Source organism: Panthera leo, chromosome A2 (assembly GCF_018350215.1).
Source record: "Panthera leo isolate Ple1 chromosome A2, P.leo_Ple1_pat1.1, whole genome shotgun sequence".
Classification (NCBI taxonomy): Eukaryota; Metazoa; Chordata; class Mammalia; order Carnivora; family Felidae; genus Panthera; species Panthera leo.
Window position 1 is genome coordinate 161,172,139 of NC_056680.1, and position 18,246 is coordinate 161,190,384.

Below are 18,246 nucleotides of genomic sequence, written 5' to 3' on the forward strand. Positions count from 1 at the left end.
CTTTAAAAGAAACAATTATTAGGTTTTGTTTTGGTGTTGTATAATTGTTTCCAAAAAGAAAATTCTTCAGAGAACTGAAATCTAAGTTCTGAGAAAGCCCCAACCTCTCTCTCATCAGGGAGTACCGGGGTCCATCTGGGCCAGAAATGTGGCGGGAATGAGGAAGAATGTAGTCTAGAAGATTTGCCCTGTTCACACTATACCACAGAAGGGGAGACCTTTGGGTTTCTCAGAGGATGGGACAAGAAAGCAGGCAGGGGCAAGGTGGAGGGGACATGCTGGATGCCTAGTACTGCACGACAGGTCGGCCAAACAACAGTTGAAACAGTTGAGACATGGATTGTGGTAGCTCCTGGAGTCCAAAGTCAAGATGCCAGCAGAGGCGTGTGCTCTCTGAAGCCTTGAGGGGAGGACGTTGCTTGCTTCTTCCTGGGCTCTGCTGGCAGCTGGCCATCTTGGTGCTCTTTGGCTGGAGATAAGCCACCACTCTCTTTCCTCACGCATTTCATTAGAAGCAGCAAGGAGACACCAGGCCACATCTTCCACATTGTTCTCGGGATTCTCCTCAGCTAAATATTCAAGTTCATCACTTACATGGTCTACTCTCCACCCAGCAGCCCACCTCAGTTTAGCCCGCCTCCCTGCCTCCTGTCATTTTATAGCAAGTGCCATCGTCCCTCCAATGTCCAGCAGCATGGTCCCCACCTCTCTCTGGGACCTAACCAGAAAGTGACCTGGATGTTCATCCTACCACCGACATCCTCTTAGGCCTTGCTTTTTATCATGTACCTCAGAATTCTTCGAGCCTCCATGCATTACTCAATTTCGAAACGACTCCTACATTTTAAGTAATTACCAGAGCAGGACCCTGCTTCTTGGCCTTAAAATCTATATTAGTTCCCCCAGGAGCTGCTGTAACAAATGACCACAAACTGTTGCTTAAAGAGCAGAAACTTACTGTCTCATTGTTATGGCTACTGTCTCACTGGCACAGGCTACAAGTGCCAAACTGAGACGTTCCCAGGGCCATACTCTCCATGAAGTCTCTGGGGAAGGATCCTTCTTTGCTGCGTCTTAGCTTCTGGTGCTGGCTGTCGTGCTTTGTTCTTTGCCTTCTAGGTGCTTCAGTCCAATCTCTGCCTCTTTTGTCACACGGTGTTCTCTGTGTGTATCTCTGTGTAAACTTCCCTCACTCTGAATGAAACAATTCCAGGCATTGGAGTAGGGCTCAACCTTAACTTAAAGACATGACATCACAGAGACCATGCTCCAAAGAAGGTCACATTATCAAGTACCAGAGGTTAGCCCTTCTTTAGAAGGACACAATTCAACCTACAATATGGTAAGAGAGGGACAGTGTGTGCAGTGTGAGGGTACAGTACCCCTGATCTCTTCCTCTCCAGTCCTCGTTGCAGTTACCAGGTTAAGCCCATTGGGATAGTTTTCTTAGGTCTCTGCTTCTTGGAAATCTACTGCCTAGGGCTTAGAATCCACATTCCTTGGCCTGGTATTCAACAGTCATTATAATCAGTCTCAACTCTTCTTCCAAGAATGAGATTTTTCTAGATATCATTGTTCCCATTAATATCCATTTTATACTTTTGTAAGAAACAAAGGTGATAATGATATGGAGGTCAGTGCCTGGGACGCAGTAGGCCCTCAGTAAAGGCTGGTAATGATTCCTGCACTCCAAATTGTTAGCTGTTCTCTGCCTGTGTCCAGTGTTATTTCCACCTCCAAGGCTTGGATCATGCTATTTCTCCCTCTCTTTTTATCTGCAGTTTTCAAAAAAAGCAAACTCATGACTCCTGGGTAAGGATAAACACATCAAAGATTTGGCTCAACTCATGGCTTAACTAGAGAACCAGTTTGATTCTATAATTGGTTCAAAGTTCCTTTGGGTGGCTCAATCAGTTAAGCGTCTGACTCTTGATCTCAGCTCAGGTCTTGACCTTAGGGTCTTGAGTTTGGGCTCCATGCTGGGTGTGAAACCTAGTTAAAAACAAGCAAATAAGCAATGAATAAAACAAAAAAACACACAAACAAACAGAAACACAAAGTCATTTGAAATCAAGGGTTGATGTGTTCAAGAGAGTAGTAACATGTAATTTTTGAGTTGCATATTCCACCAGACAGAAAATTCGCTGAGTATCTCCAAGGCAGAGATGTGCAAAAATTCTCTCTGTCCTTAAAGTGTTGTAAAATATCACAGCGGATCATCAAGCACAGCACCACACAGAACAATAGAACACTCCAGTAATCTCTCTTGCCTATTTCTAAGTTTTGGATCATTTTCATAGCGTTCTCTACTTTGTGATCATAAACAGTCTCCAACAAGTATTGTTGATCCTAGAAGATTGTTTTTACTATGCATGGCCTGATTATTTATACAGATGCAGCAAGAATCTTAATTAACCGGAAAAGCCTCCTTAAGTTTGCTTGGGAAATCTAGAGCCTAATCATATGAAGCAACTATCAATTCCAAAGGATAAACTTCTTTCGAAATTTTCAAAATGAGTTTTGAATCAGACTTTTCAAAGCCCCTGCCATTCTTCTATCCTAGGAGTAGGAAACCAAGGCCCAAACACTTTCTCCAGTAAACTTTGCATGCTGTACCCATAAATATCTGTGAATTTCCCTCTTCCTGATGTCTCCAAAATTTGCCTGTGTTTCTGGACTACCTGGGAGTGGACTTCCTTACTCCCAGAGACTGAGATCCTGGAAGCCAGACATCATATTCGTTTTCTTATGAAGGTTTTGGAGACATTAGCTCCACATGTAACACCAATAATTGCTCCTTAGCAGTGGTCTGATGGTCTTTGATTAAACAACAATCACTCTCAGATATCACACTGTACATATGGCCTTGCTCCAGAATCGATTTTTCCAATGATATCTTTGTAAACAAGAGGACAGATTTTTATTAAACTTATGCACATGGTTCTATTAACATGAAAGTGAATGAAACTCAGTAGAAACATTTGTTTCTGAATTTTGAGGGTAGGTGAAGATGAGGTAATGTTTAAAGACGGTTGTTGTGGGTTTACAAACACACAGTCTACTAATTCATTTAAGGAGAAAGAAATAAGGTTTCCACAAATAGCCATATAAGTAGAACATCAAACAGAATGCCATCAATATTCCAAACAAATAACCACAATGGCACATCTTGAATCCGTTCACTCAGTCCTATGTCATTACTTCTCACTCTGCTGGATCTTGAGTCAGTCGTCTGATTTCATGAGGTACATATGCTTCCAGACTGAGAGTCCCAGTAGTCCTGGCTTTGCTCACTGGCACAGTCTGAGCATTGAGTCAGTGCTGCCATCTTGGAAACCTGCTCTGAAGAGTCTCTTTGAGGCAACAGTAGTTCAGAGCACGTCCTACAGTTTTTCCCCTGAAGCTCCAAGATTGTGACCCTCTGTTGAAGACACAAATTCTGAGTGGTCACTTTTGGTAGATCTTCAGAGAAGCCTTAGGAGGAAGCAGAGACCTGTTTGAGAACAGGACTGAATGGTTGTGGTTCATAACCGAATATAACATCGTGGAAGACAGTAAAAGGCTCTTTGGGGGGCATGGTCTTTATTTCATGAGGGTTTGGTCAATGTTTCCTTTGAGGGATTCAGCCCCAAGTGCACTGTCACACCTAACACCTCTACCTCTTTTGTGACACGACTGCCGTGAGGCTGCAAGAGGCAGCTCTTCTTGCACATCCGTGGATCCAGAAGACCATTTCATTAAAGACATGTGAGAGCAGGGGTGTAGATAATCCATATCCCTTATCCTGGTAGACAGGCTGTGGAGGTGCTGAGTCTTCCTTTTCATGCAGTGCCCTTTGTGGGTGGAGTGAGAGGGGAGAAACCAGGAAACCTTGAGTGATGTCCACTTAAAAGAGATTGTTACAAAGTAGAAGTGACTAGTTTTATGTGGCACCAAGAGAGAAGGCACCAGAATCCCTAACCCCCAACATGATGGTATTTGGGGGTAACGTAAGTGGGTTTCCATGAGTTCATGAATCTGGGATCCTCTTGATGGGATTAGTGCCCTTGTAAGAAGAGATAGCAGAGAGTTGCTTCCTCGCTCCATCATGTATGGACACGGTGAGACAGTGCCATTCGCAAATCAGGAAGTGAGCCTTCCCCAGGGAAACAAGTTGGCTGGCCCATTGGGCTTGGGTTGCCCAGTCTCCAGAACTGTGAGAGATTAATTCCTGTTGTTCCTGCTCCCAGGCTGTGGTATTATGGCTGTCCACGCTGACTAAGACAGCATCTATGATGTGTAGATGAGCCTCAGGATGGTAATCTATGAGACTAGCATAGAGGGTTCTATTACTTCTTCTAACTAATACCTATTGATCACTATGGTTTGAGTACCACTTCATGTGCACAAATTTATCTGGTTTCACAATGACCGTCTGAAGTAAGCATTCCATTTTATTTTTTTTTAATTTTTTTTCAATATATGAAATTTATTGTCACATTGGTTTCCATACAACACCCAGTGCTCATCCCAAAAGGTGCCCTCCTCAATGCCCATCACCCACCCTCCCTTCCCTCCCACCCCCCATCAACCCTCAGTTTGTTCTCAGTTTTTAACAGTCTCCTATGCTTTGGCTCTCTCCCACTCTATCCTCTTTTTTTTTTTTTCCTTCCCCTCCCCCATGGGTTTCTGTTAAGTTTCTCAGGATCCACATAAGAGTGAAACCATATGGTATCTGTCTTTCTCTGTATGGCTTATTTCACTTAGCATCACACTCTCCAGTTCCATCCACGTTGCTACAAAAGGCCATATTTCATTCTTTCTCATTGCCACGTAGTATTCCATTGTGAATATATAAACCACAATTTCTTTATCCATTCATCAGTTGCTGGACATTTAGGCTCTTTCCATAATTTGGCTATTCTTGAGAGTGCTGCTATAAACATTGGGGTACAAGTGCCCCTATGCATCAGTACTCCTGTATCCCTTAGGTAAATTCCTAGCAGTGCTATTGCTGGGTCATAGGGTAGGTCTATTTTTAATTTTCTGAGGAACCTCCACACTGCTTTCCAGAGCGGCTGCACCAATTTGCATTCCCACCAACAGTGCAAGAGGGTTCCCGTTTCTCCACATCCTCTCCAGCATCTATAGCCTCCTGATTTGTTCATTTTGGCCACTCTGACTGGCGTGAGGTGATATCTGAGTGTGGTTTTGATTTGTATTTCCCTGATAAGGAGCGACGTTGAACATCTTTTCATGTGCCTGTTGGCCATCCGGATGTCTTCTTTAGACAAGTGTCTATTCATGTTTTCTGCCCATTTCTTCACTGGGTTATTTGTTTTTCAGGTGTGGAGTTTGGTGAGCTCTTTATAGATTTTGGATACTAGACCTTTGTCCGATATGTCATTTGCAAATATCTTTTCCCATTCTGTTGGTTGCCTTTTAGTTTTGTTGGTTGTTTCCTTTGCTGTGCAGAAGCTTTTTATCTTCATAAGGTCCCAGTAATTCACTTTTGCTTTTAATTCCCTTGCCTTTGGGGATGTGCCGAGTAAGAGATTGCTACGGCTGAGGTCAGAGAGGTCTTTTCCTGCTTTCTCCTGTAAGGTTTTGATGGTTTCCTGTCTCACATTCAGGTCCTTTATCAATTTTGAGTTTATTATTGTGAATGGTGTGAGAAAGTGGTCTAGTTTCAACCTTCTGCATGTTGCTGTCCAGTTCTCCCAGCACCATTTGTTAAAGAGAGTGTCTTTTTTCCATTGGATGTTCTTTCCTGCTTTGTCAAAGATGAGTTGGCCATACGTTTGTGGGTCTAGTTCTGGGGTTTCTATTCTATTCCATTGGTCTATGTGTCTGTTTTTGTGCCAATACCATGCTGTCTTGATGATGACAGCTTTGTAGTAGAGGCTAAAGTCTGGGATTGTGATGCCTCCTGCTTTGGTCTTTTTCTTCAAAATTACTTTGGCTATTCGGGGCCTTTTGTGGTTCCATATGAATTTTAGGATGGCTTGTTCCAGTTTCGAGAAGAATGCTATTGCAATTTTGATTGGGATTGCATTGAATGTGTAGATAGCCTTGGGTAGTATTGACATTTTGACAATATTTATTCTTCCAATCCATGAGTAGGGAATGTCTTTCCATTTCTTTATATCTTCTTCAATTACCTTCATAAGCTTTCTATAGTTTTCAGCATACAGATCTTTTACATCTTTGGTTAGATTTATTCCTAGGTATTTTATGCTTCTTGGTGCAATTGTGAATGGGATCGGTTTCTTTATTTGTCTTTCTGTTGTTTCATTGTTAGTGTATAAGAATGCAACTGATTTCTGTACATTGATTTTGTATCCTGCAACTTTGCTGAATTCATGTATCAGTTCTAGCAGACTTTTGGTGGAGTCTATCGGATTTTCCATGTATAATACCATGTCATCTGTAAAAAGCTAAAACTTGACTTCATCTTTGCCAATTTTGATGCCTTTGATTTCCTTTTGTTGTCTGATTGCTGATGCTAGAACTTCCAACACTATATTAAACAACAGCAGTGAGAGTGGGCATCCCTGTCGTGTTCCTGATCTCAGGGGAAAAGCTCTCAGTTTTTCCCCGTTGAGGATGATGTTAGCTGTGGGCTTTTCATAAATGGCTTTTATGATCTTTAAGTATGTTCCTTCTATCCCAACTTTCTCAAGGGTTTTTATTAAGAAAGTGTGCTGGATTTTGTCAAAGGCCTTTTCTGCATGGATTGACAGGATCATATGGTTCTTCTCTTTTTTTTTTTTTTTTATTAATGTGATGTATCACGTTGATTGAACCAGCCCTGCATCCCAGGAATGAATCCCACTTGATCATGGTGAATAATTCTTTTTATAAGGCATTCCATTTTAAAGATTAGGGAAGTGAGTTGCAGAGAGGTTAACTCACCCAAATGTGGCAGGCTGAATGGTGGCCTCTGAAGGATGGCCACACTCTAATCCCCAGAGCCTGTGAATATTACCTTATTCCATAAGCATCTTTGCAGATGTGATTAAGTTAATGACTTTGAGATGGGGAGATTATTCCGGATTATCTGGGTGGGCCCCAGATGTAATCAGAAAGGTCCTTCTAAGGAGAGGCAAGAAGGCAATGTGATGAAGGCAGCAGAGATTGGTGTGATGTGGCCACAAGTCCAAGACAGCTGGCAGCTTCTAAAAGATGTAAGAGGAAAGGGATGGATTCTCTCCTGGAGCCTCCAGAAAGAACCAGCTCTGCAGGACCTTGATTTTATCTCCATAAGACTAATTCCATGCTCTTGTCCTCCATAACTGTAGAAGATGAAGTGTATATTGTTTTAGGGTACTAATGTTTTGGGAATTTGTTATGGAGGCAATAGGAAACGGATCCACCAAGGTTACAAAGACGATGTGTAGAAGAAACAAGACAATGGGGAATGATTCTTTTAAACTACTGTTATTATTTCTGCACTATTTTAATAAGTTGAGCTTTGAGATTATCTAGATCTGAGCAGCAGAAAACACCCTGAGCCCCACATGAAGACTCCTATAGAATTCAAAGAATGTCTCTTAATGACCCCACACCTTTTGAAAATTCATTATATCCACATTTCTGTGTGTGTGTGAAATGGAAAGAATCAAAGGAAAACAAAAAAGGAAGCTGTGGCTTTGTCCACATTTATCTCTCTGCTTCTGACTATGTGGAAGGAGTAAGATCCTGGGTGGAAAGTTGTGTTTCCAGGGTTGCAGGTGGAGACAAGCGGTGGAGAGGCCTGTGGCTCATAGCATAGGTGCAAGTGGAAGGAAGCCCTCAATGATCAGGAGCGTGGCTAAGTGAACAATACAGATATGGGGCTACACTGCTTCTATCCAGAATCTTCTAGAAGGAGGTCACTCCTAACTTAGGGCTCAGGATGGGACTGATGGGGGCCACATGTTCCTTTTTGACCAATGATCACAAGGCTGTTACCATTTGAGACCCGCATCTGATTTCTTGTGGCATCCATGGATTCTGTGTCAACTAGTCTCCTGTTCCCTCTAGGGAACTTAACAGCATACCTGAGCATAATACCTGGAGAAGCAATTAGCTGACCATGAAAACATCCAAGGACTAGTTTCACTCAAGGAATATGTAGCTTGAAATGAAACTAGGAAATGGTAGAGATATTTTGAGGAAGAAATATGATTCTAGCTCTCCTCTAGACTTTTATGTATGCGGCCTCATCAAGACCAAGTTCGTGGGTATGTGACCTGTGCAGTTGCACAGGGCCCTGTACTTAGAAGGGTTTACTGTTCTATTGATGTCATCTTGAAACTCTTAATTTTTTTTGTTTGTTTTTGACAAAGGGCCTGGCATATTCCTTTTGTGCCAGACTTTGCAAATTATATAGCTGGTCCTAGTCTGTGTCTTTATTGCAAATTGGAAAACAGTTACCTGGGGCCCTCCAAGTCATTAGCACCAATAACTGGTCTAATGATATGGACCAATAATATAGTATTAATACAATAATTTCCAAATCTAGCTGCTTCCCTCCATGGGTTGCCTCCCCATTGGCCACTACTTCCTGCCACATTTAGTTCTCTTAGTACCCACCTTCAAGTGTGAGCATCAAGTAATCCCATGTCTCAATGTAGTGAACAAAAATATATAATCAAAAACATTATAATTTTATGATGATGCAAGAGACAATTGGAACAGCTGGTCAACCATGAGAGGTTTGACCATCTGCCTATCATCTCAAAGTTTCCAGAGCAGGTTGGAGTGGAGGCACTGGCTAAATCTGGGAAAATCTACCTGTGCCTGGGTCTGGGGTAGAGGAAAGTAGGAAGGTTGTAGGGGAAAGTTTGATCTCCTCCCTGGATGCATCTCTTCTTGTCAGGTCATGCATATTTTGGGGCTTGAAAGAACCATATGAAGAAAACCAGAGAAGGTGTACAGTCATTGGAAGACTTTTTCCAGGCCACATCTTCCTTTTTTTCTCTTGGCTCCCAATGGTTTAGACTCTTGGCTTTGTACCTGAAGGCTGGTAAATTCTTAATGAGTAACTTGAGACCTTCATGAAAGACTATCATGAAAACCCATATGATACAATCACTGGGAAGTATCCCAGGCTCTAAATTTGGACACATCTAGCCACCTATTTGAGTTTCTTCTTCTTAGAATCACCCCAGAGTCTCCCACTCCATGCAGGGAAGATGATCCAACACCATGCCTGGCTCTGTGTGCATGATTTGTGTCATGTAATAAGGGCCTTTGGGATCCACCAGTATAACCCCAAACAACAAATATAGGTTTGTAAAATTTGGTGTGACAGCAGGCACATGGAGAAAAAGCTTACACCTTGGTAAAACTAAAGCACTCTTTCAATTATAGGGCAATATGTCTGTCTCTTTAAAGCCAAAGAGTTCCTTCACTAGCTCCACCCAATCTGAGCTTCCTGCCTCAGAGGTTTGAAGGGTGCAAACATATTTTCCTCCCAGTGAAAGCAAAAGCAGCAGCTCAAACAGATTCTTTGGAGAACAATGGGGAACTCAGCTCCTTCAAAAGAAGGTGAGCCTGGCCTTAGAGCAATGGAGCCGTGAGGGGCAGCAGGACATAGGGGTGTGCATGGGTGTGGGTTCTGGTCTGAGAGGGGACCAAGTACCGTGCCAGCAGCCCAGCAAACAGGATGCTGCCACAGGGGTCCCGGGGGAGGAAGAGTGGGAGTAAGGAGGTTGATTGCCCCATGTCCACACATCTCCTATTTAACAGGACAAACTTGCTGAACAGCATATCTTCCATCAGTTCGTGTCATGACAGAGTGAGTGCTGCCTGACACCCCATCCATTTCCCTTAGTGGGAAACTAGTGTCCTCAAGGCAGGTCTTTAGACGTGGAAGGCAATTTAGAGACCAGTCTGTCCAAATCCCTCTTTTTCCTGAAAGAAAATCTGAATCCCAGACGGTGTGCGTGTGGTTTTATCAAATTCCCCGGGATATCCAGGTCACAAATGGCACAGGAAGTCTAGAATTCAGCCGGCTGTGTCCTTTCCAACATGTAAGAGAGAAATGCTGTGATCGACAGTGTACAGAGGAGGTAAGGAAGGGGTCCCATGGGGAGAGAATGAGCTATTCTATAGAAAACAAATGTGCGTGAAGCCCTTTGGTTGCCTTCCTTAATTCCAGGGTTGCTACCAGTTCATGTTTCTGGACAGAGAGTGAACTCCTCCCCTGGCCTCCCATGATCTATTTCTGATCCAATGTAAACAGAAATGTAGAATCAAGGACCTGAGAAGGAACCAAGAAGAGACCAGAGCGTGCAAGGGTTATGCATGAGTGTAGGGTCAGACATACTTTGCATTGGATCCTTTGTCTGCCCAAAGCCCATTAGCGCAGAGACCTTGGGCAACTTTCTCAGCATTTCTGAGCCACATCAATCTCCTCATTTCAAAAATCAGAGTGGGGGCGCCTATCTGGCTCAGGGGGAAGCGCATGGGACTCTTGATCTCAGGGCTGTGAGTTTGAGCCTCATGCTGGGTGTAGAGATTAAATACATACATACACTTTAAACATTAGAATACTAAAAAGTATTACATTACTAGAATACTAAAAATTTTATCACTTCATCAGTATTACTTACATATGTATGTCTGGAAGATAAAGGTATTAAAATATACCATGATCAGAGTTCAAAAAGCAATTAGAATTTTTAAAAAATTACCAGGTGTATTCCAATTCCCAGATCGTCTCCTAGAATTTAAAATTGAAATCACCTCCAAATACGGTTCATAAATTTCAATTCTTTCATATCTCTTAAATTTAATTTGATAAATAAGTTTTCACCTTCCTGTTTCTTTTTGTAAAATGTTTTTGGTTAAGAAATGGTTGGTCCTTGGGGCGCCTGGGTGGCGCAGTCGGTTGAGCGTCCGACTTCAGCCAGGTCACGATCTCGCGGTCCGTGAGTTCGAGCCCCGCGTCAGGCTCTGGGCTGATGGCTCGGAGCCTGGAGCCTGCTTCCGATTCTGTGTCTCCCTCTCTCTCTGCCCCTCCCCCGTTCATGCTCTGTCTCTCTCTGTCCCAAAAATAAATAAAAAACGTTGAAAAAAAAATTTAAAAAAAGAAATGGTTTGTCCTTTTTCCAAGAGAATTGGACAGTGTACTTTTTGCTCATTAAATCCTCAAGACCTCATATGACATGTTCTTCTAGTTTCTGTGTTTTGTGTATATTTAAATTTAAGGAGAGGCTTGATCAGACTAAGGCTTGCCTGGTTATTTGGGTGGCAATATTTCATAGGTGCAGTTGTAAACGTCCAGCAAAAGGCACCTTATATATTCTTCTGTCTCTTTCTGTAATGTAGCAGACAGTAATGATAGCCTAGAGTAACTTTGTTTCATTAAGGGTCACAAAATATAATATTATAATTCTATCATTCTTTCTTCATTTATTGGATGGCATAATCCTTTAAAAAGAAAGTTCCCCTGAATCATACCTTCATTTCCATAAGGTGTAGTTAATAAGACAAAAGGAATGCTTGATTCTTTTTTGTCCATGTTCAGACTGATGACATCATTTCCTAGCATACCCCAAAAAGAACACTTCACTTCTTTTGCGATGATGGTATTTTTTTTTAATTTTTTTAACGTTTTTAATTTATTTTTGAGACAGAGAGAGACAGAGCATGAACAGGGGAGGGGCAGAGAGAGAGGGAGACACAGAATCTGAAACAGGCTCCAGGCTCTGTGCTGACAGCTCAGAGAGCCTGACGCGGGGCTGGAACTCACGGACCACAAGATCGTGTCCTGAGCCGAAGTCGGCCGCCTAACCGACTGAGCCACCCAGGCGCCCCATGATGATGGTATTTTTATGAATTCATGAACTTCAACATATTTGATGAATTTTAATCCATTGAAATTATTATTCTCATTGGTACTCAAATTACCCCATCTCTGTCCAGTCAGCCTCTTCAAGTTGGCCCTGTACCCCTTTCGGTAAGATCCAAACATTTTTTTTTGGAAGTAATCTCTGCACCCAATGTGGGGCTAGAACTCATGAACATGGGATCAAGAGATGCATTCTGTATTGACAGAGCTAGCCAGGCGTCCCACGGTCTGAGTAGTTTTTGGTAGCATCCTCACTTTTTAGTGTGACTAGATAGTCTAGGATCCACTTGCACGTTTCTTGGCCCAGGAATGGAATCGGTACCTTCTCCTAAGAGTCCTAATGTTTTTGGTGGGAAATGGCATTTGAAAGGCACAGTATGGGCGCTAAGGGTGTTCATTGCCACTGGGCTTGTCCTTGGGCTTCAAAACTACGCATGTGCACAAAAACCTAAGAATAGGACAGGATTCCTGAAAACAAAGATTTTCTTGACGTTTTTTCCCCCTATTTGGCCTTACACTATATCCCATTAGGACAATAGCCAATGAAGCAACTGCATTTTCAAGTTTCTTGGACCAATTTTTTGTGTGGTTTGTGTATTACACCAAATACTATGTATTGCATTTGCTTTTGATTTTTACTAGTTATCTGAAAATATAGTTTTTGTTTCTACTTATGTAAGCTATTTACAGATGTTTCTCACTACCTGCAAGCACAACGTTCCTATGAAATCTTTTATGAAACAAAATGACATAAAGCAGGGCAGTAATTACCATTAATGTACATGGAAAAAGGGTGCGCATTCCCAGATCTCCCCCAAATAACCTCCCTTATGTGTTTCTGATACTTTTAGACACAACTTGTTAACAGATGCACAAATTCAATTGAGAGAAAGCCCATGTGCTCATCTGGCTCACAGCTCTGGTGGCTGGATGGTGAACCCCTGTGTGAGGTTCCCGGGGAAGGTGATTGGCAGCTGGCGTGGACAACGGCCCACTCGGCCTCTCTGTTAGCTCAACTGGCTGTGAAACAAATGCGGAACACTGTATTCGTGTTCAGCTTTTTTTTTGTACAAATGAAAAATCCTCTTTGAATTTATGTCAGCCAGCAACAGCAGGTACACATGTAGGTCTTTCATAAAGGAAAAGAGCTGTAATTCAAACTCTCTAAAAGAAGGAAGTACATGCTTTCAAGACAAATCTATGAAATCTAAGTATATTCAAAGTAGTTTCCAGCTTCTACCCTGTCCCCCGCCTTATTCCTCCCATCCCTCTGTCAGCAATTTCTTTGGTGGCAGTTCAGATGATCTGCCATTTCTTTACCATGTGCATGAAATATATGTTGTATTTTGTACCTACAGTTCATGTTCCTCCCCACTAAAGAAATGACAGTAAAGTAAATATTTTCTTCACTTTGCCTTTTTTTTTTTCTTTTTGGCTTAATGAAATATCCTGGAGATCTCTCCATCCCGGCATAGAGAGGTATTTCTTATTCCTTCCTACAGTTGATTAGTACATCGCTGTGTGTATGTACCTTAGTTTATTCAACCAGACTCCTACTGGTGGGCATTTGGTAGATTTTTGGTCTTTAATTATTACAAATAGTGACGCAGAGAATAAACATATGCCTAATGTTTTCCTGTGTTTTTGTCAGTGTAGCTCTGGGATAAAAGGAAGGGGAATTTCTTCCTCTACCCTTCAAGGTCTTCCAGCTGCACTAAGAATTACATTCACTTGAGGTAGATTAACAAGAGAAAAAAAAAAGCAGTGTGCACAGATGCTCAGTAATGAAACTAAAACCAAGAGAAATGACCAAGGCAGGCAGTTTTTATACTTTTTAGGCAAAGAGATGATGGATCTGTGAGGGATTGACAAAACATGGAAAACTTAACTTTGGGAGCATCTGTTAGGGAGGAATTCTAAAGAGACTTTGGGCTGGGGTAGTAAATTAGTAGAAAGTAGTGGGCTGTTTATACAGTCTTCTTGGCTCTAAATCTCCCATCCTTGGTCATAAGGGTGTCTCTTTACTTCCTGGGACAGGAAGGGCACCTTTTACACGGGAGATTTGTTTCCTGCTTGCAGGGGGGCAGAAGAGGGTCTTAGTAATTTTCCCACATAGGTTGTATCTTAAGTTACTTTTATTTAAAATAGTCAGTATGCCAGGGTGCCTGGTGTCTCAGTTGGTTGAGCATCCGACTTCGCTCAGGTCATGATCTCACAGTTCGTGGGTTCAAGCCCAGCGTCAGGCTCTGTGCTAACCGCTTGTTGGGAGCCTGGAGCCTGCTTCAGATTCTGTGTCTCCTTCTCTCCCTGCCCCTCCCCCGCTCATGCTTTGTCTCACTCTGTTTCTCCAAAATAAATAAATGTAAAAAAATTAAAAAAAAGAAATAGTATGCCAACATCGCACATTTAGGTGTGATCTGCCCTTGACCACTACAGGCATAAATCCTAAAATTGGGACTCAGAATCCAATAATAAATGTATATGTAATTTGTACAATATTGCCGATTTCTCCTCTGTAGGTTTTAGACTGTTTTTCAATTTCATTAGCCATGGAGAAGAGAACCTGTTTCCTCTAAACCTTTACTGACTGATTATAGCAGCAAATTTTTGGATTATTATCAAATCAGTAAGTGGAGAAATAGTATTTCAGTGTAATTTTAATTTACTATATTTAGTTATTTTCTTTTCCTATATTGGATTTTTCTCTACTTTAAGTGAGTGTTCATATATTTTTACATAGTTGAGGAGCATTGGCATTTCTTTTTTTTCTTTGAACTGTTTATTCCTATGTCTTGCTCCATTTTCTATCGAGCTGTTGGAAATTTGTCTCTCTACTTTTAGGTATTCTTTGTATAAGAGGAGAATTAACCCTCTTTGATATAGTCTGACATTCGTATTTTAATTGTCTGTGATGTTCGTTGTCTCCCATTGTCTTTTAGGTCTTTATGTAGTCAGATGTATGAATCCTTTTCCTTACAATCTTTCAAATCTTAGAAACAGTTGCCCCGCCCCTAGGTTACAAAGGATTGGTCTGAGTTTCTTCTAGTATTTATGTGGATTGATTTTTAGTGTTATGTTTCTAATGTATTTACCATGTGAATGGCATGAAGACGTGGGTGCAGTTTTGTCTTTTTCTGTGTGGTTTTGTAGTTATCCCAATGCTGCTTATTAGTCCATCTTTCTCCCCATTGCTGTGAGACGCTGCCTTACAGACGATAAATGTAACGTACTACAATTGAACTGGATACTCATGAATATAGTAGACCAATTTGGTCTATTTCTGAATTGTCTGTTTTTGTTTTCCGTTCTGTCTCTGTTCACACACATGTCATACTGCCTTAATTATAGGGGCTAAAATATTTTACTATCTGGTAGAGATGGCCCTCCCTCATCGTTCTTCTGTTTTTTGACTCTACAGGCTAATTTTCTTTCTTCATTCATCCAAATGAAGATTATAGTCAACTATATTAGCTACAGAGAAAAAATGGTGACAAATTTGTTAAAATTTATATTTCTATAAAATCACGTGAAAGAAGTATCTATTAAAACAGCGTTGAATTTGGGGAAATGTCTGTTCTGCATCAAAGTACTTTTCTTCTTAACTCTACTAAAGAGGATGTATTGTAACAATCCATTTTCTCATATTGAACCACCCTAGTATTTCTGAAAGAAATCACATTTAATTATGGGGTATTACTTTTTAGTGTCTGACAATTTATTTGGGATTTTTGCATTAGTATTCACAAATGAGACATGTCTGTAGCTTTATTTATTGGTGAAATCTTTGTTAGCGTTTGGGATCAATATCATACTTGTGGCATAGAAAGAACAGGAAAGATTTCCTTCTGTTTTAAGTCATCAGGAATAGTTTAAGAAAGTTTAAGTGAGATCCCCATGAAACCATCTGGACCTGGTACTCTTTTGTAGGGGAACTCTTTAACAACTTTATTGTTTCTTCCATGGTGAGTGAATTGTTTCATCTTTTTGTCTTTATGGGACCAACATGGATAGTACACTACTGCAGGTTTTCATGGAGAAACACAAAGGAGATAAGAGGAACGTGATGGTTTCCACTTACCTTCGTTGACTTTTTTCCTTTTCCTTCTCTTTTTTACACCCCACAGCCGCTGGTAGTGACATGGAAGACCCTCAGGACAACACTCTGAGGATTGTTTTGGTGGGGAAAACTGGAAGTGGGAAGAGCGCAACGGCAAACACCATCCTGGGGAGTAGAGTCTTTGAGTCTAAAATTTCTCCCCATGCTGTCACTCCCAAGTGTCAAAAAGCATCCAAGGAATGGAAGGGGAGGAAACTTCTTGTTGTTGACACCCCAGGGCTCTTTGACACCAAGGAGTCTCTGGATACCACGTGCAGGGAAATCAGCCGGTGTGTCCTCTACTCCTGCCCTGGGCCCCATGCTATCGTCTTGGTCCTCCAGCTGGGCCGCTACACGGATGAAGAGCAGAAGACCGTGGCATTGATCAAGACTCTCTTTAGGAAGCCAGCCTTGAAGCACATGATCATGTTGTTCACTCGCAAAGATAACTTGGAGGGGCAGAGTCTGAGTGACTTCTTAGCAGATGCAGATGTGAAGCTAAGAAACATCATCAGCGAGTGTGGGAACCGCTACTGTGCCTTCGACAACAGAGCCTCAGAGGCCGAGAAGGAAGCTCAAGTGCAGGAGCTGGTGGAGCTGATAGAGGAGATGGTGCAGAGCAACGGAGGGGCTTACTTTACCGATGCCATTTACGAGGACACAGAGAAGAGGCTGAGGCAACGGGAAGAAGACCTGAAGAAGATCTACACCGATCAATTAAATAATGAAATTAAACTAGTAGAAAAGGAATATGCTGATAAATCACAGGAAGAACGGGAGGAAAAAATAAAATGGCTAAAGAGGATTTATGATGAACAATTAAAAAATATCAGGGAACAAGCTGAGAAGAGCATATTTGAACATGTTTTAGATGAGATTAGGAAGGTGCTTTCACAAATATGGCATATGTTTTGGTAGTAAAGACCATTTCATTTTTTCTTTTGAATTTATGATGATTTGCGATAGTGATAGATTGTAGTTTCCATAGACAGCTGTGACAGTAGCTTTTACTTATTCTTCCTATAACCTGACCCTGTTACTCCTGCCACTGACTTGTGGGGCCTGAGTCTTCTACCTTGGAACTGGGCAGATCTGGGACCATTTCAATTAATAGCAGATGGTTGAAGCAACACCTTGTGACTCTAAGGTTACATGTGAGCAATGCTTCCTTGCCCTGTTGGGGTTCTTGCCCTTGGAACTTGACTGTCATGTTGTGAGAAAGCCCAGGCTGCCTCTTGAGAGGCCCCCAGGCAGAAGGCTTGAAGTCACTGGCCCACTTCCCAGCTCACCTTTCATTTGTGACTCACACCAACTTGCCCGCCATGCAAATGAGGCAACACAGAAGCGGGCCCTCTGGCTGCCCCGCCATCTCAGGCGAAGTTGCAGAAAGCAAAGATGATCCATTCCCACTGAGTCCTGCCCAATGACAACTTTATGAGAACAAATAAATGATGGTTTTTGTTTTTAACCACTGAGCTTCAGAATGGTTTGTTATGCAGCGAGAACTAACCAGAATGAAACTGTTTCCCAGCTCTCAGTCCCCACCGCCCCCCCCCTTGCCACCTGTCCCTCTTCACACAAAGTTGGCATAATCAGGCAATGGCATATAGAGTTCAAAGACTCAGGAAAATTCAAATTAGAAATCCTGCACATGTTAAGTGTCTGAACCACTGGTCACATGCGTCGTTGCACCGCATGGCCACAAGTACTATGTTAGGGAGGTGTCGGGTTTCTCTGGAAAGATTGTTCTGTGGTTCATGGAGATCTGAAAGTCACAGGGTTCTCTTACTGTGTTTCTCTCTTTTCTGTTTTAGGGACCATCCTAACTTAAAATGTCTCCACTTGTATCTGAAAAATCCCATCTGGGCCACATAGTCTTCATTTGCCTCTGCAGAATCACACTTCACCCAGCTCTTTGCCCCCTGAGGTTGATCTAGTTGCACTACATCGGTGGGATCTCTTGCTCTCTGACTTCTGCCTGGCTGGCCAATGGGAAGTCCAAGTCAGAGGCCCTGTGGAAGTAGAAAAGCAAGTTTGGGGTGTCCATTCCCCCACCTCTATCTCTGCAAGGCCATCTCTGATTAGCTGCAGTCCTACACCAAAGGTCACTGCTCCTCCCTTGGTGGCCTTTCCACCCAACTCTTCTGCATTGCAGTCTTTGTTCACCCCTTCAGGTGGGATTTAATTTTCTTATCGATACTTTCAATGTCCCTGTGGTTTCCAAATTCCCTGTGTCCACAGTGTTTAAGGCCCCTTCCCTAACCTTTCTCCAAGCACCTAATGAGAGCAGATTATCTTTTTCCTGTGAGATTCTGATTGATAAATCTTA

The 18,246-nt window shown here is 42.1% G+C and overlaps 1 protein-coding gene across 3 annotated transcripts; it reads left to right on the forward strand.

Moving 5' to 3' along the window:
- Positions 1-9,410: 9,410 nt before the first annotated feature.
- On the forward strand, positions 9,411-17,385 carry LOC122212998 (GTPase IMAP family member 7-like). 3 transcript variants are annotated; one of them, XM_042927058.1, is made up of 3 exons: positions 9,453-9,513; positions 9,887-10,037; positions 15,946-17,385. In XM_042927058.1, the coding sequence occupies exon 3, from the start codon at positions 15,960-15,962 to the stop codon at positions 16,833-16,835; it is 876 nt and encodes a 291-aa protein (XP_042782992.1). In that variant the 5' UTR covers positions 9,453-9,513; positions 9,887-10,037; positions 15,946-15,959; the 3' UTR covers positions 16,836-17,385. The 3 variants fall into 3 exon arrangements, with proteins under 3 accessions (XP_042782991.1, XP_042782992.1, XP_042782993.1); XM_042927059.1 differs by having other exon boundaries at positions 9,499-9,513; positions 9,945-10,037; XM_042927057.1 differs by lacking the exon at positions 9,887-10,037 and having other exon boundaries at positions 9,411-9,513.
- The last annotated feature ends 861 nt before the right edge of the window (positions 17,386-18,246 follow it).